A 26711-nucleotide genomic window follows, 5' to 3' on the forward strand; every position below is an offset into this window, starting at 1 on the left:
TGCAATTATCTGTGGTGATTGTGACATGAGATATATTAGGCAAACTAAGAGATCCGTTATTGTCCGGTTTAAAGAACACATTTAAAATATGGACGGATCGGAAAATCGAGTATTGCCGATCACGCAGCCAGTCATAATCATGATATAAAAATTAATAATGTAAAATTGTTGAAAATGTATCCAATAATATATAGTTGAATGCATCTGGAAACATTGAAATTGCTAAATGTAAGAGTAGCCTAAATAGGAACAAATGGCCAATTTCTTACAACCCACTGTATAGTTTAGTAGTCCCGCCAAGAAGGTTTTCCCGCTGAAATTAATTTTCGCGGGAGAAGGTTTCTTGGTGGGAAAATTTAGTATAAAACAGGTAAGTCAAGTCATTAGGTTTTACTTTACCTCAGACAGTGTAATTATGACTGTAGGTGCAGTGGTAGTGAAAACAGTGTGTATTTCTTATATATTAAATAATAGTTCCATTATACGTAAAAAAATGTTTATTGTGTAAAATACAATTCAATAGTAACTGAAACATCACAATAAGTATGCATGATAACAATAATTAGAAGAGATAAGTGAATAATTATATTAAATATTAAACCAATGAAACATGAATTGTGAAGACAAGATTTAAAAATTATTTCGAACTGAATACTAGCAGCTTCTCAATTATTTTCAGTTAAGTTGAAAAATTACTGAATAATTACAGATTAGTTGTTCTTACTGAAAACACTGTGTAGTGTAAACAGTGTGTTCAGTATGAATATCACCAACGGTTCTAGAAATTCCAATTTTGCTGCTCTTGTTTGCGAGATACAACATATTTAAATTTGTTTATTTATTAGCAGCAGGCACACCTGTCAAATGAGGAAACAAAACATTCTACAGTTATACGTTTATTAAAAATCTAATTACTAATTTGACTTTGTTTGAGATAGCCATAACGGGTAAGATAAAAATACCCTTTCGCGGGTGACAAGGAAGATCATCATCAGCTCAAGAAAGACCCAAGCAGTATTCCTCGTGACGCCTACATATGGACTGTCTAGTGGACAAAAAAAAAAGATAACATGAAGAATATTGGGAATAACTCAGCAGAAGACGATCCAAGCTGTAGCTGAAGACCAAGATTTACCTCTTCAGAGTCATTCTTATCCTTATTATGCATCTACAGAATGAGGATAAACTGCCAAGCGCAATAAAAAGAAACCTAGCCCAAGGCAAGCAGTGAACGCCTCTTATCAAGAATAAACAGATCTACCGAAATTTGGATCAGAAGAAAATCCAAGAAAATATGGACGATACTATAAGGAATATATTTGAATAGCTAAGTATCTAACATCCAGGCAGGGGAGTTGACCTGTTTGATGGCCTTGTAATCTAGAAATATTAGTAGGATAACTTTGAAGTTTTTTCATTTGTAATAAGGCAGTCATAAATTCATCTCTAGAATAACAGACACATAAATGAGAACTTTAAATCGGAAGTAAAAGAAAGTAAAGTGAATGGTAGTACCCTATAAAAAAAGAGGGATACTTCAAATAACTACAGAGAAGTAGAAAAGATAGTAAACAACAAAGTGGCGTATGAGGTGCAGAAATGGTGGTAAAATTCAGCAAGTTTGCATGCCAAATGACTTTATTTGGAGGAAACCCTGCACAATCTAGTCCAAAAAAATGACCTTATTGTTAAACGAAAACACAGAACTTTATATATTGTTTAAATACTCCAGAACTAATCAAATGGAAAGATACTTCCACTAAAAATATTCAAATGGATTTTCCATGCTAAAGCAAATGATTGAGTTTTGTAATTATGCCTCAATTTCTAATATTCAATATTTTGGCTTATATATAGTATATATAAAGACAACAGCCTTTAGTACCTTCAAGTGGGGCACAACGAGCAGGAGGGTTATGAGCGCAAAGGTTCTTAACAGCTTACTATCTAAGCTATGAACTATGATTAGAGTAATATGATAAAATAATAGATCAATCAGATAACAAGATTTACAATGGAGAGACATATTTGCTTTATTTAACTCTACCAGATTCACAAAGGGATAAGATGTTGAGTAGCCTGTTAACAATACTGGGATAAATGGAAGTAGCTTATCATTTCGAAGTTATGAAAATTTAGCATAATTCAATAGTTTCAAACTTTCCTTCTTATTTGTTAAAGGAAACCAAGACATGGATTTGAAGTATAACTGATTGCAATTACTATACTCTAGTCATTTAGCATGTAAAACAATCTTACCTGAATGAAAGTAATAAAAATAAGATTGGTATTCATAAAACATAACGATTTCATAGGAAATAGAAAGTTTTTAGCCTTAGTATATTTTGTGATTGCATTGTTAATATACCCCTAAATTTATAGAATTTTGAAGTTACAAGGTCGTTAAGCTAAAATACGTTTAAAATATATAACCGGGTATATACAGAATACATTTATTTCCATTTTGGGTACCATTTTGTGATGCTTTATTATTATTGCTTTGTCAGGTAATTTTGTTTGGACCGCTAAATTAATTAAATACTTTTGACATGACAGAAACAAATATTTTATAAAAAACACAATTTAAAAGTTAAATTAGTAATAAAAAAATTTCAAAGATGTATATGTATGATGTATATGTATGATTAAACATTTTAATTTATATATATTATATAACAAAAACACAATAAACGCATTTTCCTAAACATTAAAGTAATCATAGAAAACAGTATAGAAAAAGCAATCTATACAAATAAGATAATTTACTTCAAATATGCACAGTTAAGAAATTAGGCTAGACAAAATTCCAAACCTCAGTTTTAATACTCACTATTTGATAAATTATCAAATTCTTATATTAAACTATAGTTAAAATTTTTGTATTTAAAAATTTAATTTTTCTAGATCATTTTCTATATTATTTTTGGTATCAGTTCGGGTAGTATCAGAATAATAAACTACCTCGTGTAAATTAATTTTATAAGTATTTATAAATAATATAAAAAAAAAATATATAAACAATTTATTGCCCATTCTAAATGGATTTATCCAACAATAAAAATCGATGGGCCTTATAATGAATAAAGAAACATCATCGGGAATAGCTTAGTCTGTCGACAGCACCATTTAATTCAACTTTAGCCCTGTTATTATTAATATTATTAAAGGGAACAATTTTTTGCAGTAGACCAAAATATATGGTTACAGAACAGAAGAGTCATGTAAAGAAAACAATCCGTAAAGTACACCTAATGATTAAGAATTTTTCTTTGGAATAACAAATAACGTTACCGATTTGGATATTGGAGAAAATATATACAGAAATCAAAGAACTCATCAAAACAACCAAAGACAGAATCACCACACTTATGTTTGCAAGGTATGAATACTAACTATAACACAAGAAACAAACGTGGAAGATATTTACGAGCTATTTATGGGGGAATATGAATAGAGACGAGATGGCGAAGAAGAAGGAACACCAGTTGTATAAAAATCCTAAATAACACTAAATAAAAATGTTCATTGAAATTCAAAAAAAGAGATGCTTCGAAAATTAGTATTAACTGGAAAATCAAGAGAGAAAAAGAAGGATCATGAGTATAACATTGAACTTGAATAGAATAAAGATTAGGAGGTAGAAAGAATTTACATTGAACGGCACGACGAAAATGGTAAATGAAAAGACATTAACCTGATTGAGATAAAAATATAGTGTATACTCAATTTAAGGTGGAATTCTGGTCTAGAAATTTTAAAAAATTGATTTTTTTGCAAATTTCAAAGCTTACACCCTTAAGAGTGTTCTTAAACGAACATACAGTAGATTGTGTACCGTAGCAGCTAAGTCGGATGAGAGTTATTCTACTGGAATTGTTACTTAAAACTCGAAACTACTTTTTTTGAAGTGATTGATGTGATATGTACCCAACCGATTCGTTTGATATTCGGTGGAAATCTTTTTTATATATCTCCGATCTCGACTGCCTTGGATTGTAAAAAATTTCAATTTTTAAAAAATTTGAAAAGGTGAAAAAAGGAGTAAAAAATTAATTTTTCATGTCGACGCTATTTTGTGAATTTTTTGGCTAAGGTCAATGCGATATCGACATCTTTACAGCTTAAATATTTTTCAAATTTTTTGTTCCAGATCATTACAAAGACTAGAATGTCATGTCATGTCTACCAGGGTGCACCGTTTCTTTGTAGCTCCCACTTCACCGGCCTGTAATTTATTAAAATTCTGATTTTTTTAATATTATTAAACAATCAATAAACATCATATAGAAAACCGGGTAGTAAAAATGTTTTTCATTTGTTTACGTTAGATTCAGAAATGCCTAAAATTTAGGCTTCTAGACCAGAATAACCCCTTAAAACATGATAAGTATCAAAAATCCTTGAAGACAAGGGCTAATTTTACGTTCAATAGTGAGATTCCTAAATCTCTCATTGGAAATAACAAACATATGTTTGGATTGATATTTTTGCACCTTGTGAATTTGGAATCAAAAGTTTTGTTAAATTTCTAATGTTAATTCTAATATCAATATTACTGGGTTATTTGCAATGACTAAAGCAATAGCTAAAGTTTGATATCATTCAATATACTCTGAAAAAATAGTTATATTATGATGGTTGTCAGGATATATATTTTCTATTCAATAGTTACTATAAATTTTAACATAAATAAGTCAAATTTCTCCAAGAAAAATATTTAAAAATGAGAGGTCATTGGCAAGACTTGTTGGTAGCCTAGATTGAGGCAAGGCACACATATAGCACGTGTGAGGTGAAGCAGCACAGCACGTAGCTTTGTAATTTTAAGATTGAATACATTGATGCAAATTGACGACCCAGCGCGACCTGATACGACACGCGTCGTTGTTCAGATACAGTTTACTGTGCCACATGTATGGTAGCAAATCTTTCATGAATTTTTTTTAGAAAAAATGGCATAAGAAAAGTTCATAGAGGTGGTAAGGGAACAGAGAGAGCTTTACGATACAAAAAATGGTGATTATTTGAAGATGAAACTGAAGAATGGGTTTTGTAGTAATATTGCAAATGATTTACAATTAAAAGATGACGAATCATCTCATGTACTTTCGATTTCGATACTGGTTTCGATTAATTCGGAAACATAACTCATTTTAGTTGTAATTGTAAATTGTCTACTGGTTTTTCTCTTCGATAGGATAAATTTATTAGTGGATTTAAATTTCTTTCTTATCAAGGAATAAAAAAACATTTCCTCCTCAGCATCATCCGATTCAGATTTAGAACTTAAGCTTAATAACAACAATTGTTTTGTTCGTTTGTGAAAAATGGCAAACATTTTTTGATGCCGGCTAGTTGCGAACTGCCAATCAAATCCAAAACTCACCGTTTCCCATTTGAAAACGCGTGTTTTAATATGCGGATCACCACGCAGCCCGTGTAGCATTTACGAGTCGTGTCACTCATACGTGCTATACTTGTCCCAATTTGCGCCTTGCCTGAGCGTATGATTTGTTATTACTGGAAAGAGAGCTTTTACTTATATATTATAAAGTTTAACTTAAATTATTTGAGTAATTTTCAATAGATTATGAGAATGATTCATAATATTACAAACAAAAATTATAAGAAATATCTCTTGAAAAGCTGCACCATTAAATTTTGTCTACTCTTATTATATATTAGACAGTTGTATTGGGTAAAACAAATACCCTGTATTTCACAATTCTTCGCGTAATATACAAACAATTACTACTATTAACAAAAGATATAATCTAAGAAAACGACTATACATGCTTTTGTAAAAATTTAAAAAATTTACAACCTAATAAACACTGAATATCTAAGTTATACAATATAAAAGGACTAGATGGAGTAGTGGACAAAACTAACGTAACTAACTGGAAGTACCAACTTCTTATAATCAAAGTACTAATATTTACAACTATTTACCACATTTTAAACTCTTCAAATGTAAATTATTACAAAAAAATAATAGGGTACTTGCATGGTTTGACAAAAAATAGTTTTGAATAGTTTATATACAACTTGATATTATATTTTTTTAAATTCTTTGATCAATATTTAAAGAGAAAAAAATTATTGAAAATACAGACATTTTGTAGGTAGTTTAAACATTTTAGTAAGACCGCCATATTGCGTGACGTCATAGGTATAAAATAATTTTATGTTCAATATGATAAAAAGTATATAAAATTTTAGAATAAGCGTTATTATTAAACTTAGAATAATCTGAAAAATGGTATATGAATCGTGTTTTGTGGCAGAACGTGAACATACCACGACTAAAACATCTGATAAAGTTTTTTTTGTGATGCCAAAAATATACTACAACAAAAATGGTTTGAAATTGTTGCTTTGACGACAAGATGTAATTATTTTTTGACAGGATCTTTTCATTTTAATAAGACTAAAATTTAACTTATATGAATATTTTATAGTAATTAAGTTTATTATGATTCTAATTTTTAACGTGATTATGTAATAATGTGAGAGCTAAACGGATAAAAGGTTTATTCACTTTATTCTTATATATAAAAAAATGTTTTATTTATACGTAACGAATAAATAAAAACTGTATTATAACAGCACACGCTACGTTGCCGGCAATGATAACGTCGTAATGATCAAGCAGACAACTGTTCAATGTGTGTTAAACCTATGACGTCACAACTGTATACCAATGAAGATCGTTTTCTTACGGAGTTGAAAATTTTAAATTTTAGCGATTTTCAACTAAATATTTGGTTATTTTTTCACTTTTAATTAAATATTTTACTTTTTGACATCATTTCATATCAAGTACTTATAAAATAAAAAAATATTAATACTTTTTAAAAAAAACGAGTACTCTATTCATTGTATAGCTGCGGTAATTAATTTCGTATTTTTTCAATATAAGCTCCTAAGCTTCTCATATAGATACAAACATTCAACTAGTTCATGATTCCAAAAACGTCCATTAAAAACATGTTTTTGAGTGAAATACAAACACACAGTGTCAAATTAGAATGGTATTACATGGTATTACATTTTACCCAAAAGAACAGAAATATAAAAATTATCGAGCTGTTTGCTGTTAGTGGTATAAAACAAAAATATACGATGTATGTAACAATACATTCATATACTATGGATTTATTTAAAATTGTCAATTTAATATTCAAGGTCTTAAAATTGGCAAGCACATTCATTAGATAATAAAAAAAATTACTGACCCTACTATTTGAACAATAACAATAAAATTAGTTGTTTGCACAAAATTACTGCTTATAAATTAAAAAAATTATCTATTTTGTCAAAACAAATTTTTTTTAGGCCCTTATTGAGCTTTACGGGCCATATTGAGACGCATTTGAGCATTGGCATTGTGGACCATTGTATTCGAAAGATTTCATCGTATTTCAATAAGACATCATACAAATTATGGTTTGAACAGAACAAAACCTCAAAAGAACGGCTCTCACTAAACAATTCGATTATCAAAAAGACAAGACCACTAGATTGCCTAGATAAAGATATAGAAAGGCTATTGACAGCAAAGATATTGCTTCAACAACCTTCATGGACTGAGACTCTACAACAGCGTATAGTAACGGCAGAAATAATCGGGAACACTTCCACTATTACTATAATGAATGGCTGTAGTAGTATGAGGCAAACATGAATATAATTTCTACCAGGATGCAAACAGCTCTAAAATGCAATTAAAAACTGGGTTTATGAAGGGCAGCTCTCGATCAACCCTAGTAAAACAACATAGACTAATCCAGACTGAAAAGTTACAGCCATGAAATCTGACAGGTCATCTAAGAATTTTAAAAAATTAAAAACTAGAAAGCAGTGACAAACCAATGGACCAAATTCACATCATGATAGACATAGACCTCCCATTCGAAAAGGTAATCAATGACCGCCAATCGTGGCACCGCAAGTTCTAAATATATAACTCTGATCTACAGATGGTTTGATGCTAGCGCAAAGTGGTGGATTGGGCATTTGCGGACCATAATACAAGCTCTCCATACATCTAGGAACATCACTATCATTTTCAGCTATGTGCTTAGGAGTATTTGGATAGAAACCTTTACAGAAAGCACATATACATACACATACTCTTAGACAGCTTAGCTGCCTTGAAGATCCTGAAAGCTATTAAGTGTACGTCCAAACTAGCGTAGTACAAACAAACTCTAAAAGCGCTAGCTAATAGAAACAAAGTAACCCTTATGTTGCTACGAAGCAACCAGGGTATAACATGCAATAAAGAAGGACCACGGAGTCCATTACCCCCAAAGTATTGGTTCTTACCGATGTCGAAGCTCTGGCCAGTACAGTTGACAAGGCCCGGCTCAAACGCTGCAACACCAGTGGTACGGACAAAAAAAAGGAGAAAGAAGACCAAAGCTATAGAGACGGCTTGTGGCTTATCTGTTCCGAATCTTGAGGTTACCACAACCCCCATCCCTCTAACACCCAAGACTTCAAACTCTGAGAACCAGACAAAGCCTGTTAAGTGACCAAGAACTCCTATTGAACAACGAGTTGGCTCCAAAAGCAGTAAAACTACATTATTGTGTAGTGCTAGGCTACGCTAAATCGGAGAGACGATCGAATTTGCAGCTATCTGTGAGTCGAGCAAGACAACCCGATATCGGTTTCACGGAAGCACAGCTGCTTGATTTCATTGACTCGGTAACTGGTATCATCATAGAGTCTATATCTGGCATCGGAACCCAAAGCTCAAGCCAACGCGCCTGATCGGCTTTTTAAACTACATCCACCTGTGATAATGTCAAGTGGGCGAGCCTATCAGGAGGCATATGTGCTTAATTGCTTTTGATCGCCAAATATTCTATTATGAACTAAGTAGTAGTTTATTATAAAAATATTGAGGAGTTTACATTAAAAAGACAAATGAAGCAAATACGTTTTCGTATTTTCAAGGTTTCAATTTGAATGCCAAAAAACATGTTAATTTAATCAAGTTTATCGACTTTGAAATTTTCATATTTCAACCTTTCTAATTTGACAATTGATATATTGAAGAAGATGCCATAACAAACTAATATAATAAAAATTTTGGGCATATATTTCATTGTAAGTACAATACAATACTTTAATTACCGTAAATAAAAAATGATTTTTTTTTGGAAAATATAAGGATTCCACATTATAATTATTATAATTTGATGGACCCTAATTTGAGTCCGTTGAAAAAAGGTTTACAAAATTTGATTTGAATTCTATAAGTAATTAAAAATTGTAAGTTTTATTCAACATCTCATTTTTTATATCAATTTTTAATAATAAATTCGGTTTTTTTAATATCCTTCGCATAAACACGATATTTCCCTAATACCCAACTGAAAAGACTCATTTTGTAATGATTAGGGATTAAATAAAGAAGCGCTGGACAATTGTATTTATATCTAATAGGGATACTTTGAATGGGTCAAAATATATATTGATGAATAAATATTTTCCGCCTCAGTTTCGAAAATATCACATTTTTACAACACATAAACTATATTCGAAAATAGCCACAAATACTTTCACTTAATTTGATATTTAGACAATGTTAACATAAATTCTTATCTATACTAATTCTCTGTAATTAGAATCAGATTTTTATTTTATTATAGTTTTTATAGTTAATGAAAATGGCATGATACACAATCTACAAATCATTACTATTAGATAAAACTATCAAAGTAAAACTTTTGCTAACATGTCTAGAAAATGTGTAAATACAGTTGCAATAATAGATTAATGAAGAATAACCCAATAGTTTTGTGCTATAGCAATCATAAAAATATCAAAATTTCCTATTTCTTATCAAGATGTGCTACTAAAAGGAAATTGTATGTACCTGCAGTGGAAAATATAGTAGCTTCCCTGATTTTATAGCAGGAAAGATAGAGAAGTGCATACACAGCCATAAGGCACATTATTCACACAAAAAATAAAGGGAGGGACAGGAAAGTAACTGAAAACCGGGCATATACTTCCACCGAAGTAACTGTAAGTGGTTCCTATGGGCGGAAACTAGAGGTTTTAATCGGAAAGAAAGGGGTAACATGTAAGATTTCTTTTATATAGAAAGAAAAAATATATTTTTGCCTGATGAGCTCAATACCAGAAAACTGTCTATACTACAGAGAAAGAGGTTAACAAATATGTTTGGATGTGTTCAATGAAAAGAAACAGATCAAAGATACAAGTTATCCTTAGACAAGATGAAGTAGTAAATACACAGTCTTGTTACACCTAATAGAGGCACAACGCAGTTGACAACCAGGCCTACGCCCTTCCAAGTACGGTCTAAGCGATTTCAGTGGAAAATGCTGGTTGTATGAAAATAATACTTTCCAAATAAATATTTTATTTAATTCGTTGATTCGTTTTTAATGTTACTAATTTAACAAAAAATCTACAATATTCTTCATTGTAGAAATACCAATATTTAACCCATATGTTAGTAACCAACTTTACCGACGTCTTTTAACAACCTACCTGATACCGGGGTACCCACAGATCTAAATATTAAATATTTTGTTAAAAAAATTCTAAATATTTTTTTCTTGAAATATGAATAGTTAGTGACAAATGATAATAATAATAATGCATATGGAGTTTGGAGTGTCAGGTAATGACAAGACTCTACATATCGCTAAAAGTATTGTCATGAACGGAAATGTGCAACTGCCCAACGGAAATATCGTACAGGCAATGGAAAACGAAAAAACCTACAAATACCTAGGATTTCTTTCCAGGCTTCATGATGGCTCTCCAGGATCAAGTTATTAACACGAAAAACTGCAAGAAAAATGTTATAAAGAATCCGAAAACTCCATGCAAAAAATATCAACAATCATTAGAGACCATTCAACATATAACATCTGCTTGCAATGTGTTAGTTAATACTGACTATCGGCATAACCAAGCATGCAATATCATCCACCAGAAAGTGGCAACAAGTTTGGTCTCAATACTTATACAACTTATTTCAAGTACCAGCCGCAGAGGGTGTTCGAAGATGACAATTTTGGATTCTACTACGATAGGTCCGTTATAATCGATAGACAGGTGACAAATAACAGAATGACATCGTGGTGGTCGATAGAAGAGTCAATTTTGTCCTTTTCTTCGATGTAGCTGTACCGAACACTCATAACGTTTTTAGCAAACACCAGGAGAAACTGTCCAAATCTCTCAATTGAGATTAAAAAGATGTGGCACAGCAAAAACCTGAAAAAATAAAGCTGTCATTCTGTTATCAATGCATTCAGATGCATCAGTTAGTGAAGACGCTACACTACGAAGTATTGTAGGTCATGCACTAGCAGAAACAATCGAGATTAATACTGGTCCAGTGGTTCCAGAAGATAAAACAGGAAGAAAAAAAGTGACAGGATCTTGTCAAATGTGCAATGCCTTGTCAAAAAAATACGAGGAAAGACTCTTGAGAGCTGTGCCAATTGCCACCTGCCAGTATGTGATGAGCAATTAGTCTCATACAATGTGTTGAATGTTAGATTTAATTAATTATAAAAAAATGTGATATTTCTATTTTTTTTTTAATAAAATTTAGTTGCATCCATTTATAGAAACCATTTTCAATTTATTTCTTTTTACTGTGGGTGGTTGATAGGATGAGCTTTTTAAAAAAATAAATTAATTAAATGCACTCATAACTATCTTTCTTTTGAGTTGAAAAAATGACAATTCCAGAGATTAAAATAAAAAATTGAATTTTCCTTAAGCTATTCAAACACCAGTTACTAACATAAAGGTGAATACCATATTTTTTAAGACACCAAAATAATCCTTTCGATCTAAATTAAAATTGCCTAGAATTATAATCAAGTAAAAAATCAAAATAGGACTACTAATTAACAAAGCATATCTTATAATCATTGATGTTTACAATAATGCTGTTATAGAAACACAAAACGAAAGACCCATAAGAGAAATAACAGAATATGTGATCCTATTAGAATATACTTATTCTCAGGTTTTAATTAAACAATGTCATCTAGTTCATGTAATCCATTATTTCTAAATATATAAATATATTTCAAACCGAGTACACTTTTCAAAAAATTAATGCACCGCTTGAAAATTATAAAATGTTTGGTTTTAATTTTTAAGAGTCCTAAATAAAAATCAATTTTTTTTACTGACTGGTATAAACTGTTTTTATAGTGCTTAAATTCATCACATGCGTTTTTAATTCTTTCAAGCAAAATTACAAAAATTGTTTGAAAAATTAAATTTGTTTATTATGAAAGGCCAAAATTGATATTTTACGATGTATGTGCCCAACACATACTAAGTAAGTTAAAGTGGTTGAAGATATATCATATACCAATTCAAGATTGGTTGATTTTGATTCTTTGACAGCAATTTGTGACATGTGATACAAATTTAAATACGAGAGGTACATTGTTAGTGTTGAACTATTCAATTATTCTTGAAAGAATATAATTAAGGGGTAGAAATATATTTACAATAGGTGACCAAAGAGGAAGACTACATTTTTTCGAAGAACAGAAAAATTAGATTGACAGAGAATATGTCAAGTTGACGTGTTTATTTCAGATATTGTAAGTACAGCAGACAGACGCATTTGTGAATTTCGAGGATCCAACGAACGTTATATTCATTCCAAATACAATATTTGGACAGGAAAAATATTGTAGTTTGGAAAGGTAGATGGCAGCACGAATAGTAGTATAAATACTAGAACTATGACATCTTACAGGTACACACAATGTATGTAGTAGTACTTTTTGCTACATATATTGCCGCAAATATCTTGTTAACACTTTCGCTGCCCATGACTCTCATGTGGGTCATAGCGTTCGTTAGCTGGATGCGCTCGAACAATCCAACTTGCCAGTATGATCTCAGCGTTGCACAGGTGTGCTTGTGCGTTTGTCAGCGTCTAGTTTACGACTTTGGACATTAAAAATTTTCAGCAGTTCCAAAAATTTGTATCTATACAAGTTGGCTGAGGATGGGCAACAATCCTCTAAGTTCAAAAATCCCAAACCATCATATAGAAACCCAAACAAGTTCACAGACAAAAAAATGCTATCTTATTTGATGTATTCCTGCGACGAAGAGTATAATATGCCGGACTCCGGTAACCGGAGTGATCCAGATTTTGATTTAGAAGAGGGTGATTCCGAATCTGAGGAGGATACAGATGAAGATAATGGTATACAATTTATCATTATATTTATTTTATATCGCGAACAATTGTTTCTTTTTTGTTAGGAACTGTCGTAAACCCGAAACAATAACCACAAATTGCAGATGGGCGTGATGGTACAGTTCCAGATTGGAGTGATGAACCTACAAACATGAATAATTTTCTATTTTTGAAAACAAACGAACGGAACTTTAGTGCCAATCCCTGGAAATAACGAGCCTATTGACTATTTTCGCTAGATTTGTGATGATACTTTCCTCAACTCAATAGTGAATGAAATTAACCATTATGCAGAAAAGATCTTTTGTGGGGAAGGAATTTCTGAAAAATCTCGAATTATCCGATGGAAGCCGCTTAGCCTTGAAGAATTGCTAACATTTATTGCATTAGTATTGCATACTGGAAAGAATAGAGACCAATTATACAAAATACGGCCAGTTTTAAATTTTTTCAATAATAAGGTGTGTTCCATATATTATCCAGGGAATGAACTCGCAATCCATGAATCGATGGTATTATGGCGTGAAAGGTTACTTTTCCGTCAGTATATTAAAAATAAGCGTCATAAGTATGGTATCAAATTATACATGCTCACAGAACCATCAGGAGTGGTTTTAAAATCTTTAGTATATTCCGGGGCAATAGACGAGAGTAGAGGAAAAGGACATACAACGAGGGTTGTCTTAGAATTACTGGAAGGCTATTTGCGCAACGGACTTGCGGTTTACATGGACAACTTTTATAATTCATTTGATTTGGTTAATCATCTAACAAAACGTAGCAAATATTGTACTGGTAACTTCAATGTTAAACGGAAAAACAATCCAAAGACAGTTATAACAAAAAAATTATGGAAGGAGAGACGGTTGCTCAGTATGCAAGTCATATTATGATCGGAAAATGGAAAGATAAAAGAGATGTTTTGTATATCAGTAATGAATATGGAAACGATCTGATAGAGTATATTCATAACAGAAAACGTGATAGAAAACAAACCAAGCCCATTTTCCATTACAATAAATACATGGGCGGTGTTGATCGGCAAGATCAACTGAATTTTTACTATCCCAGTGAACGGAAAACGCTAAGCTGGTACAAAAAATTAGCAATCCATTTTATTCAGCTGATGTTGTTGAATTCTTATTTATTGTTCAAAAAATGTCTCTATACGATTGGCTGATTTGAGCAGTCTTATACACATAGAATCACAAACAACAGTCAGAAGAGATAAGTCGCTACATGTCCTAACAAAAATCCCTTCAATTAGAAATGATGGACGGGTAAATAGGAAGCGTTGCAGAGAATGATCCAAAAATAAGTTACATAAACAAACGATTTACCACTGTGCAAAATGTCCGGATCAACCTGGATTTTGCGTTGGTGAATGTTTCTCACCAAAGTTCACCTGTAGAAGGGAATATACCAAAAATAAATAAGTTTATGTCCCAAAAAATAATTATTTGTTTATAATTTGGAATCTATATCTATAAGTGCAATTTCTTTTATAATTTTTGGTGTTTTTTATTGAAATATGTTGGTTGTTGGTGAACCATTATTTTCCAACTTTTGTTATTTTTTCATTTTTTACATTTGGTTATGCTATAAATGGAGATATTTGAGTTTTCTCATTGTTTTTAAAACCTCCTACCCTAAATAACTGAGAATTTGTTATGACTGCTATCGGAGTCGGTCAGCACTCTGCAAGAAGTTCGTCGCCAGGTGCGCATGGCTCCTATGAGCGTCATGGATAAAAAAAGTAAAAACACCCTGTATATACACTTTTTGAATATACCAATATCATTTTGACATTTGAAAGAACGATTTTATCTTCAAAAAACATCGCCACTCCTGAGTAAACTCCCTAAAAGTCGCGGCGAAAGTGTTAATGCAAGATAATGTCGGACCGTATGCTGCACAGTTTATCAGAAATTATTTAAAAAAGGTTGAAATTAGTACCACGAAATGACAATCCTTAATCCGTTAAAAAATGAGATATTTTTAACAGGCAATCCAATTCAATAACCTTGAAGAAGTACAGGAAAGATTAGATCAAATCTGAAATTAATGAGATTAAAAATTAATAACAACTTGTATTGACAATCCCAGGCGTTATGCGCGGGAAAGGTGAAAAACTTTCTTTCGAGAATGTCTATAAAAGCCTGGATTCGTTTTGACAATTTATAATAAATGCAGTAACAAATGGTAGAATAACTATAATAAAGCTAGAGTTTTTATTTACTTTGTTAAATAAAAATAAATTTTAAAAATGGTGCGTTAATGTTTTGGACTTTTGAATCAATACCATTTTACAGGTACACATACAACTTTCTTCTGTGATATAGTTCAATTTTAACGAAATTATCTTAATTGTTTCTAAAATTATACAAATTTAATAAAATTCATTTTCACTAGAATGGTTAGATTCGGGTTTTGAATTTAATTTAGATATGTTCAACATAGACAATTTTAAAGGTAAACTAGCATCGGTGCCTGATAGTTCCAGAGTCCCAGTATCTGCAATAAATATAAACAGTTAGTCAGCAAATAAATTTAGAAACATAAACATATAAAAACTCTAAGAAATAACAAATTAAAGAAATAGATTTTTAGAAGGAAACTTATTCATGTGCATTACTCTATGCACGAAATTTCACAAAGTTAAAAGGGAATTTTAAAAATTAGTTTGGTAGGAAAGGTGGAGAGGGATATAAATGTTTCAGAGTAAAAACGTTGGATTTTTAAATATGAAAAGTGTTTTTAAACAATTATTCATTTTCAGTAATCAGTGATAGAAATTTCTCAAATTTGTAAGGGTTTAAGAACAACATCATATTCTAACTTTTATTCTTATTGTGATAATAACAATTTTAAGAGTTTGACTAGTTCACATAGAGGACTATGAGATTACTATCAGAATCAGGATATGATATAAAATGTATAAATATTTCTTTTCAAATAATGATTTGAAATATATTATAGATCCTTCTGTAACCAACGTAACGAGAGCTACTGCTTTGGTTCAGGAAGGTTGCAGTATTATAGTGGGAGAACTAGAGCCGAAAATTCACAATTATCGGTAATATGGAATTTCTCCATCGCAAAACATTCATTTGGTGTCGTTAGTTACATTCCCAAGCAGGCTGACACCCTAGTGGATACAGGGGGTAATTCGAGGGGTGAAAATGGTAAATTTTTCGGGGAAAATAAACGCAAATTTTTCAAGATATACAATGCTTGATATATATATTTTTTCAATTTTCGTATTCACCGTGGTATTAAGATTGCTTCTATTTTATTGTTCAAAATAACCAATATACGAAAAATACAACAAAAATATAATTAAGAAAATCTGTTGTATATTTAATATCACGGGTTCTATTTATTATATTCACGTTGACCCCCACTAATACGCATATGCTCCAATATTCGGTTTTGGAGCAAGGTAGACATGTGCTCCGAAATGTCTTCACATATAGCGTGCTCATCGTCCAAATAACAGTGAACAACCATTGTACATTTAGCCGATAAGCCCACCAGCAGTACTAGCTATTGCGGTAACCATCCCAGAAGACCTGCTAGCACTTGAACGCAGGAAAATATACAAAAGAATACGTAACGAGGAAAAGACCAACGGATCAAGAGAGTCGTGACAGTGGACACAATGACAGCAGAGGTATGAGACGAATCAATGAGGTAGATGGACTACGCGCCTCTTACCATATGTCAACTACTGTCTGGACACGGTTATTGTCGACCTTACGCAAATAAGGAAAAGTAGAGAGAGAGAGAGAGAGAGAGAGAGAGAGAGAGATGATGCGGATGCACATTTTCCTCCTCAAATTTGCGGATGTAAAGCTCCAACAGTATAAAAATGATGAGGTTTCTAGACATTTTATATTTATAATTACGTAAAAACTGATTTTTTCAATTTTTTTAAATTTTCTGGTCATACTAATTAGGTTTGTTTCATTAGAATAGTCAAATTGATCTTACGATTAATGATATTCTATTTTTTTATTTTCAACTGAAATACTTTACGGCTAAATTATTAATATTTTATTCAAATAATACAACAAGCCGCCTCCGCTTTTGACTTTTTCCTCTGAAGTAAACTGTATTCTGCTTCAAAGCTACTAAACATTTTTTCCATGCTTTTGTGAGTATCATCAAAATCCATCTGTTTAGAAATTCCGATATGAGTTTCACTCCTATTTTTTTCCAATTTTGTATGTTTTTCATTAGCTTGAATGATTGGTTGAGATACTGATGATTTTAATGCATTTGACTTTTCATCTGTACATGATTGTCCTGAAAAATGTCCAGTATTATCTCGGACGGCATTTATATAATTTTGTATCAGTTGCGTTATTACCGGATCGTTTTTAAAGAAAAATTCAGATTTCGTGGATATTTCAGATTTATTGGTCTTATTTTTCTTGGCTGCTGCATGTAATTTATGTCTATTTATGAGCATTCTTTGATAATAGCTAGGTTTACTTTTATCAAACTTGAATATCCGTTCTTCTAGACCTAACTCTCGTCCAACACTCTCTAAACTGCTATTAAATAAAAGCTGATATTCTGGAGTCGATTCTGTCAAACATTTTGCGATAAAATTCTGGAAATCTTCACGAGAAGTTTTACCAATAAGATGTCTTTTCAAATTCAATTTTAAGCTACATTCCTGACATTTGTGTTGCAATTTCAAACACTCCCTACATGGTTTCCTTTTACATGAAGTCAATTTAAGCTCCTTGGAGTTTATTAGAGACATACAACTCTGTGATTTATGTAAATTAGTTCCCAACTTTTCAGGGGTAGTATCCACATGAGTGTCACTTACATCCTCATTTTCTTTTATAAAACAATCGGAATTTTCTTCAGTAATTATGTGAACTGGATTTTTTCTCTGTGTGTTTGGAATACATTTTTTCACTGGATACTTAAATTGTTGTTCCGGAATGGAAGCCTGACAATATTCATCCTTAGTTTCTTTTGTTAGGGAGAAGATTTGGTAAGGACAGGGTTGGTTCGGAAGATCTAAACAGAAAAATTAATTAATACTCTAGCTGGGATTTTACCTGTTATCTTTCAAATATGTAAAGAAATTAATGAGCTTTTATTGGCTCTATAATATCTAACCACAACTACCCAAAAGCAACTTAAGAAGACAGAAAGTAAATAGTAGGAAGAATGGCCGGGAAAATAAAATTCCAGAGATTTGGCAATGGATGATATCGAAAATTAATAAAGTCATTGATATTGAGTGATTATTATAAGGTGTGGATGTATTTGTATAATTTCTCTTAAGTGTTAAATGGGTGAAATGTGTTGATAACAATACCACATCACGATTAATCTGTTTTGACAATTAGACACTAAATAATAAATTGGCGTTTTGACGTAATTTTAGGATATATTCTAGGAGATTTTTGGGGAGGATATTGATATAATATTATACATGGGAGTTTAGGTGGATTAGTTTCGAAATTATACATCACACAACAATATCAATGAAACATCATCAATCAACTTGATTAATATCTAGTTCAAATTTTGATAGTAAATAGGATGAATTTATAAGAATATTTTCAGAAACACTAAAAGTAGTCGAAACGTCACAATTTTTAGCTATCTCTCAAAAATTAAAAGAAAAACTAATTTTATAACCGAAGAGACCTGAAATCAAGACGATTTAGAAACATAATAATATATAAACTGTCTAAGAAATAAGAAACTAAAGATATTTATAATAAACTTAACCACTTCACTCAATTTCTACTCCACTCTTTTGTATCATAATTTCAAACATCCCTTTGATATTTTCCTTATGAAATAGATACTGGGTTGAATGTATTTCCAACAATTTTTTCAACATATGTTCACATTTTTAAGAATTACAATCTCAGTTTACCGCGCTTTAACTTAATACTTATTATTAATCAGGGAGACTGAACATGAGCCAAAGTTAAAGTCTCATTCACACTTTCCCTTACACTATCGTTAAAGTGTAGTTTGATATAAAGTATACACTGGTAGATTTTAATCAAGTTAGTTAAAAATTATAGATTGATGTTTTGTAATATTTTTTCCAATATGTGTAAACCCATTATGAAGCCTTATTTGAACAGAAGTCATACACTAACCAATCTTCTACACAGCAGTTTTATTAATAATAAAATTTTGTGATTGCTTATGAAATAACAAGGTGGCGATGGAACTTACCTCCTTCCCCTGTGTTAATGGAAGGAAACGTCTGGAAAATTAAGGCCAAACATCGCGCGACGTTAATATTAGGAGCACAACTTAGAGCAGGTGTCATTCCTTCATTATCTACAGCTACGACAGATGCACCTTTTTTCAATAGCTCCCGAGTTATATCTACTAAACCATTTCTTGCAGAAATGTGGAGTGGGCTACAACATAGAAAATATATTAAGGGATTCCACAACTATACTGTAATTAGAAAATATAAATCTATTGAAAAAGTTGTGTGTGAGACAAAATTATGATGCTGCAAATCTAATTTGAATAATTCTAATATAAATACAAAAAAAAGTGTTAAAACAAAACAATTTTGAATCTTACATGCAAAAAAAAACATTTTACAAACATAGAATGGTATAAATATGTAATAAAAATAGGTTTATATATGCTCTAAGTTTAATAATTGTAGTTACAATTACATGGTCATAAAGATTAACAGTTATAATCAAATTTAAAACGTGCAAGATATTGTCACAAAGAGAATATTTATTTTGATAATTTTCTCCTCTAAAGGTGAGTTCTGATTGCCCCATTTTGACAACCACAAAAGTTTACAAATAGATTTCAATAATTTGGTAAAGGGAACAATTTATATGATGTCAAAAAAGTGTTGAGAATGGGTCAATAAAAGAAAAAATATATATGTACTTGAGTCAATTCATCAAAACACTTGGCCAGGATTCTGTACATATTTCTGTAGAACTGAATAATGAAGGAGATATAACCCTTCAAAAGGGTAAATTGAGAACTCTATTCTTCTAAATGTCTGCAATAGTTTTGATTCGGGACTTCGCATTTTGTAAGTGATTATAGAAAATAAGGATAATAGATTTCATGTTACCATCTTCCTCCATCTCATATAAATATAGAATAATTCGCTAAGTAGATTATGTGCACAGTAAAAGTGACGACATTTTTTCGTGAACCATTATGTTCGCTATTAATTGAATAGAAATTACTATATCCATTAATTTCTATTGTTATCCACAGAAATTCAATTAATTATAGCAAATTAAGTATACCTTTGAGCTAAGGTAAATCTAAAACAGTCATATATATAACATGATTACACAAGCATCTTCTTGTATAAAAAAATCTAAGGAAATAATTTTTGAAAATCCTTGATATAATTGATAATCAAAATGAAAGGTGACATAATAACCTACACCCACCAATACCTATATTCCTATGGGATGGTGCAGATGATAACATGAAATAACATCAATAATAAATGAAACAAAAAGAAACCTTATTTAACTGAGCGACTTTACTTGGTATTAGTTCCAAAGACATCAACAAAGTAAGGAAATTTCTAGATACACAAAGTGATCCAGAATAATATACATTAATTTCTAGGGCTGATAGTGACTAAGATAGTGATAAAGGTAATGCTTTATGAACATTTTTTCTTCTTCATGTCTTATCCTTATTACGTGTCAGGCGACAGATTGGCACTCATTCTCATTGTCTATTTCAATTTAAATGAGTCCTAATCCGACATCTGAAAAGAAACAAAGAAGGAAAGGGGTCCTTAAAGCAGTATCAGCACAATAAATTATTGCTAATATCAACTGTTTAAAAGTAAACTTGCTTCAATTTTTAATAATTGATATTACCACATTCAGCCTTTTTTGTGAGAAATTTTAACATGTTTTACAAATCAATTCTCAAATCGAAATGACAGTTTTGTAATACTGAACACACCATTTACTACCATGACACCAACACTGATTATATCACTACCAGTTATGAACCTGGGACCAGACAGCATATTGATGTATTTGCAGTATATTTTGCGTTCAGTATGAATATCACCAACGCTTCTAGAAATTCTAAGATATTATTTTTTATAATATTTGCCGACAAGGTTTTAGTAACTTGACTTACGTTTTTTTATCGTTATTTGCTATATTGACAACTGTATCCCCTTCACAATCTTCTAAAATTAATAAGGCAGTCTGGTTATGCTTTTTCAAGCATGCCCAATGCAACGCGGTATTGCCAAGTCTATCACAAGTAGTAGGGTCAATTTTACAAGTTAATAAATGTTCTGAAACAAAAACATTATCAATAAATCACTCAATAAGTAGTATGACTAACTAAGAAAAACACATATTTTGAAAAAATCGATTTTAATCAACAATGTAGTCCCCTTCGAAAACAATAAATCATTCCAACGCTTCTCTAACTTCTCGATGCTGTGCTTCTAGAAAGATTTGTCTTTTCCCTCGAAATAGGCTTCAGTTTCTGCAATTGCCTCTTCATTTAAATTGAATTATACTGTGATGAGGAAGCAATTCGAAGTGTAATTCGTACAATTTAACCATCGTTGCCATCGACTTTTGTATCGGTGTATTGTCTTGGTGGTATTCTCTTCGACATATAAGGCCGTTTTTCATTGATTTTTGCATTCAAACAATCCAACAATTCTATGTAGTGGTCACTTTTCATTGTTTCTATTTCCTGGAGATAGTCGATGAACAATATTCCATGCGCATCCCAAAATACTGAAGCCATAACCTTATCAGCTAACTGTTGTGCCTTTGGATGCATCGGACGTGTTTTACCGTGTACAGTCCGCTTAGATGATGATCGTTTTAATTCCGGGGTGAAGTAATGGATCCATGTTTGATCCATTGTCACATATTAACGCAAAAAATCTGTTTTATTACGTGTAAACATGGCCAAACACTGGTCTGAATCATCAACACGTTGTTTTTGATCGAATGTGAGTAAAAACGTCACCCACTTTAGTCAGCTATCTGACGCAATTTTAATTTACGATTAAATATAATTAATTTTTGGACTTTTTTAATGTTTTCTGGAGTAACTATCTCAATTAAACGACCCAGAACATTCACCAACATCGGTATCAGTATATATTTTTTTCATCAAGAAGTAATGATAAGTTAACACACGAAATTGTTTAGATTCTATTATTTTGAAAATGACGAAAGTTGCTTCACTTAAATGGCTATCACTTGTCTGTTTTAATCGAAATGTCATGAAATTTTAGACATAGTATTTTGAAGGTTGGTACTTCATAAACGTCATATGGATTTGACAATGGCGGCGCTATTTGTGTGTATGTCACACAATTTATTGAGTGATGTAATAAGTAATTACTACTATTTCTAAGACAAACAAATACAGAATCCGGGCGATCCCAACTTTGAATAATGATTATCAAGTACCTCCTGAATCAACTTGAAATTAATCCAGTCCCATTTTTTGAAACTTGAAAAATATATTAATAGTTTAGCAATCTTACTAATTATTAGTAATCTAATATATTTTTGAAATTATTTTCTAATTTCTAGTACATACCAACAATTTGAGTCTGTCCATATTGAGCAGCAGCTATGAAAGGCGTTCGACCCTCCTCATCAGAAACTTCAATATTAGCACCTTGTTCTATCAAATATTTGGCACATTCAGCATGACCATGTAAAGCTGCTATATGTAATGGCGTCCTTTTTCTACGGTCCGACAAATTAACTATTTGCTTTCCAAAATAATTGACTAATAATTCTAGGCACTTATCTGACCCTGAAAAACTGTACAAATATTTAAGCATCTGCCAAATCATCCCTAGATATGAATGAGATTGAAAACTGAAACTGATTGTGAATGTTACAATTTAGAAGATTAACAATAAAATGTTGATTTCTTGATATTAAATATTTTAAATGAATATAACTCAAGTTTTAGTCATTATTTCTAAAGATTAATATTTAAATAGTTATTTAACTAAGATGACAGAAAAAGTATTTGTTTAAACATTATAATAAGCATATTAAAAGAATGGATTCGTTAAATGATAAAGGAAAATGAAGAAAATGGGATATTAAATATATATATATATATATATATATATACATACTAACTAAACACAAGAAAACAAAGGAGAACGTAACAGGAAAAGGAATGAAGCAATAGAAACAGTTGAAAAGCCAAAACAGTAAATTTTAATGATTTTGAAAAAAAAATAAATGCAACCCAAAATGTAGACAATAAAACATTTTGCACAAGAAGAAAGGGATTCATGGAATGAAAAGAAAAAAAGATACAATAAAAATTATCATCACAAAAATATGTTCTAGAAACAAGGAAAGATAAGTATGAAAGTATTACCAGAAAATATAAGATAGAAATGAAGCAGAGGTACTAGAAAAATAGCCAAAGAGAAAGAAATTGAAAATGCAAAAAACTAAATAAAAATGAAAAAAAAAATTGCGGAGAGGAATAACACCATAAATTATAAAATAAATGAGAGATTAGGGACAGAAATATGTAAAGAAAAAATATTTCCATAAACAAAAATGGAAAACAAATAAGTTGTGAAAATTACAGATTGATATGTTAGATTAAAGAAACCTCGTTTAAAGTCTACATCAAAGTTTTAGAAAGAAGATTGAGGGAATATGTGGAATATATCTTAGAAGAGGAACAAGATTTTCATCTTGACAGGTAAACCAGCGACAATATACATATAACCAGAAAATTGATAGAAAGGTGAATCCAGGAAGGAGAAAAATGGGAAAGTAAGAAAAGACACATAAGAAACAGAAAGGTGCTATTCATTTTGGTCATGGTTAACATAATAAAGAGTTATAGAGAAAGCAAGATAGACCAAGGAAAAAGCAAAGAGAAAAAACAAGAAGACAATGGATTGACCAGGTAGTGGAAATAGGATAAAAAAAGGAAAACTCTTAAGGCCATGAAAGGACTTGCCAGAGAGAAAAAAGTCCTAATTCGACGTCGAAAAAAATATTCAGGTGAAACTGAAGAAGAAATATCCAAACTAAACAAAGTTTATTTTCCATATCTATAAGGTGGACAAACAATAAGTCATAAACCGTACATAATTAACAGTTTTTGTACAGTTTTAGGAAAGAAGTTTAGAAATATATATAAGAAAAATCTGGATATTATTTAAAGACTGTTAGAAGGTGTAATTAAATACTAACATTTATTTATAAAATTTGCATAATTATGTGACAAATAATGATAAACCTAAAAGATTTGAAATATTATAATATTAGTTTCTGACCTCAGATTTTGCAAAAAATGTTCTTACTGAGTTAAATATGAAATATGATTCAAAGAGAGGAATTGTTGAAATTCTGCTTAAAGAAAAATTTCATTTGTGAGGTTATTGCATGTACTACTTACGTAGCGCAGTGAATAGGCGAGAAAGAATTTTCTTCCAGCTCTTTAAAAATTTTTTTTTCCAATAAATATTCCACACAATTTGCATAGCCTAAAACAATTTATATTAGTAAAGTCGACCGCACACAATGAAACTGTTTTGAAATAAAGGTTGCAAACCAGTTGATCTTGCAACAGTTTTGCAAAAAAAAACTTTTGAGAACACACGGGTACGACTCATATCAGTATTAAATCAGTTGGTGCGCAGTGAAAACTTAGATGAGGAAGATTTCATTGATTATTATCAATATCGCAGACGACGCAGTGTACATAGAGAATATTGTATCTATCCATCCATCCCAAACTTTAAGACTTTCGTAGCAGCACAAGAACTAACTATCTCAGACAGAACGTTTATAGCTTTTTATCGGATGTCGATGAAAAGCCGTTTTTCCACTTCTCCCACAAATTTGAGGTTCAGTTCTTGATCAGTCGTATCGAAAACAAAATAAACATATGATAATCAAATTAAACAATACCTGCAACGCAACAGAGACAGCAGAGTCATGGTCACGTACAACCGATTGCAAAATAGTTTCATTCGAGTCACTTCGTATGCGGCTCACCGCTGTTAAACGTTGCCAGACCGTTGCAATCAACTGATTTGGAACCTTTGTTTCAAAACAACAATTTAAATCTTGTATCACGAGTGTAGTTACAAATTAATTAGTTTTTCTTGAAAAAATTAATTTGAAACTATCTTATGTGGGATTAGTATATTCAATGTGGTCCATATATATGGAATAAATTCAATTTTAGCGTTATTATGTAATTTGTGAAGAAAAACTGAAACGGGTCGATTTTTATTCTTAAATTGATAAATTACAGTATGAAAATACTATCCCCCTCCAGCACCCCCTCGATCGACCGTTTCATGTTTTCTTCACATAGTATGTAATAAAGTTAAAATTGAATTTATTCCATATATAAGGACCGCATTGTATATAAGAATAGTACATAAAGAGACAGAATATTAAAGATTGAATAATAAATTGTAACACAATTAACAAATAATTTGTTAACAGGAATCGATAATTGAAAAAATCTATCTTATACTTAAAATTAGTTCACTTTAATTTTTTAAATATCATTTTATAGTCAATTTTTTGTGATCCAATGAATGGTCATAGCTAGTATAAAAATGTAATAGTAATCTAGTAACCAAAAAGTATATGTTCTAAATTGATTGGTAGGCTTCATACAACTATAAAATCAACTATTTGATGAAAGCAGCATCATTTAGAATAGAACGACAAAATTAACACATTCAATGAGACAGATAACTAGAATCGTTGCGACAAATCTATATTGAATTAGTAAAAATCCTCGTTACAGGATTTAGCTTGATTTTCTAAAAATATATCTAGTATGCAATTTTACTAGGTACCTTAATTTTGAGGAATATGGAAATATATTTTTATTCACTGGCAACTTTTTTTATACCTGAACTAGATGAGCTTCCTTTGGATCAAAGGCCTAAAATGTGTTTTCAGCTTAATGGCTGTACTTCACACATTTTATTGATAAATATTTTCCTTTATGATGGATAGGATTATCCGATGTAACAAATTTAGATTTTTTTTGAGTAGGGGCTACCTAAAACAGAAAGTTTCAAAACCAATTGAAATCATTATACTGATACAGGCAATACAGTTTTTCTCAAATTTTTCTTTATTGTTATATTTTTAATGATCAGCAAATTTTTATCTAAATAACCAAATGAATTATTATTTACACAATAGATTGGTTGGCATTTCAACTTTCTTCATCAGCCTCCAAGTACCTATATCTTCTGTCTATTTCAGGTAAGTACAGAATATACAGTGCAAGAGATAAATAATCTTTATATCACGTAATTCGTTGAACTGAGGTTTATTATGTTGAGGTTAGGTTGGTCTAAAATTCGTTATAAACAAGTAAACAAATTTTTTCATTCACAACATTAAATACTCATTTTGTTATAGCGAACAACTACTAATAAATGTTAGCACAT

General features: G+C 31.0%; 1 protein-coding gene across 1 annotated transcript in view; it reads right to left on the reverse strand.

Moving 5' to 3' along the window:
• Window positions 1-488: 488 nt before the first annotated feature.
• Window positions 489-26711, reverse strand: part of LOC130448126 (serine/threonine-protein phosphatase 6 regulatory ankyrin repeat subunit A-like) — a 44329-nt gene continuing 18106 nt past the window's right edge. Inside the window, exons 15-19 of the mRNA XM_056785343.1 lie at window positions 24683-24770; window positions 22835-23064; window positions 21395-21557; window positions 19466-19656; window positions 489-15754 (exon numbers count right to left, since the gene is read on the reverse strand). Of these exons, the coding sequence (XP_056641321.1) occupies window positions 15630-15754; window positions 19466-19656; window positions 21395-21557; window positions 22835-23064; window positions 24683-24770 (797 nt within the window). The 3' untranslated portion in view covers window positions 489-15629. The remainder of the gene's footprint in view (window positions 15755-19465; window positions 19657-21394; window positions 21558-22834; window positions 23065-24682; window positions 24771-26711) is intronic.

The sequence above is a fragment of the Diorhabda sublineata genome, chromosome 8 (assembly GCF_026230105.1).
Source record: "Diorhabda sublineata isolate icDioSubl1.1 chromosome 8, icDioSubl1.1, whole genome shotgun sequence".
Taxonomy (NCBI): domain Eukaryota; kingdom Metazoa; phylum Arthropoda; class Insecta; order Coleoptera; family Chrysomelidae; genus Diorhabda; species Diorhabda sublineata.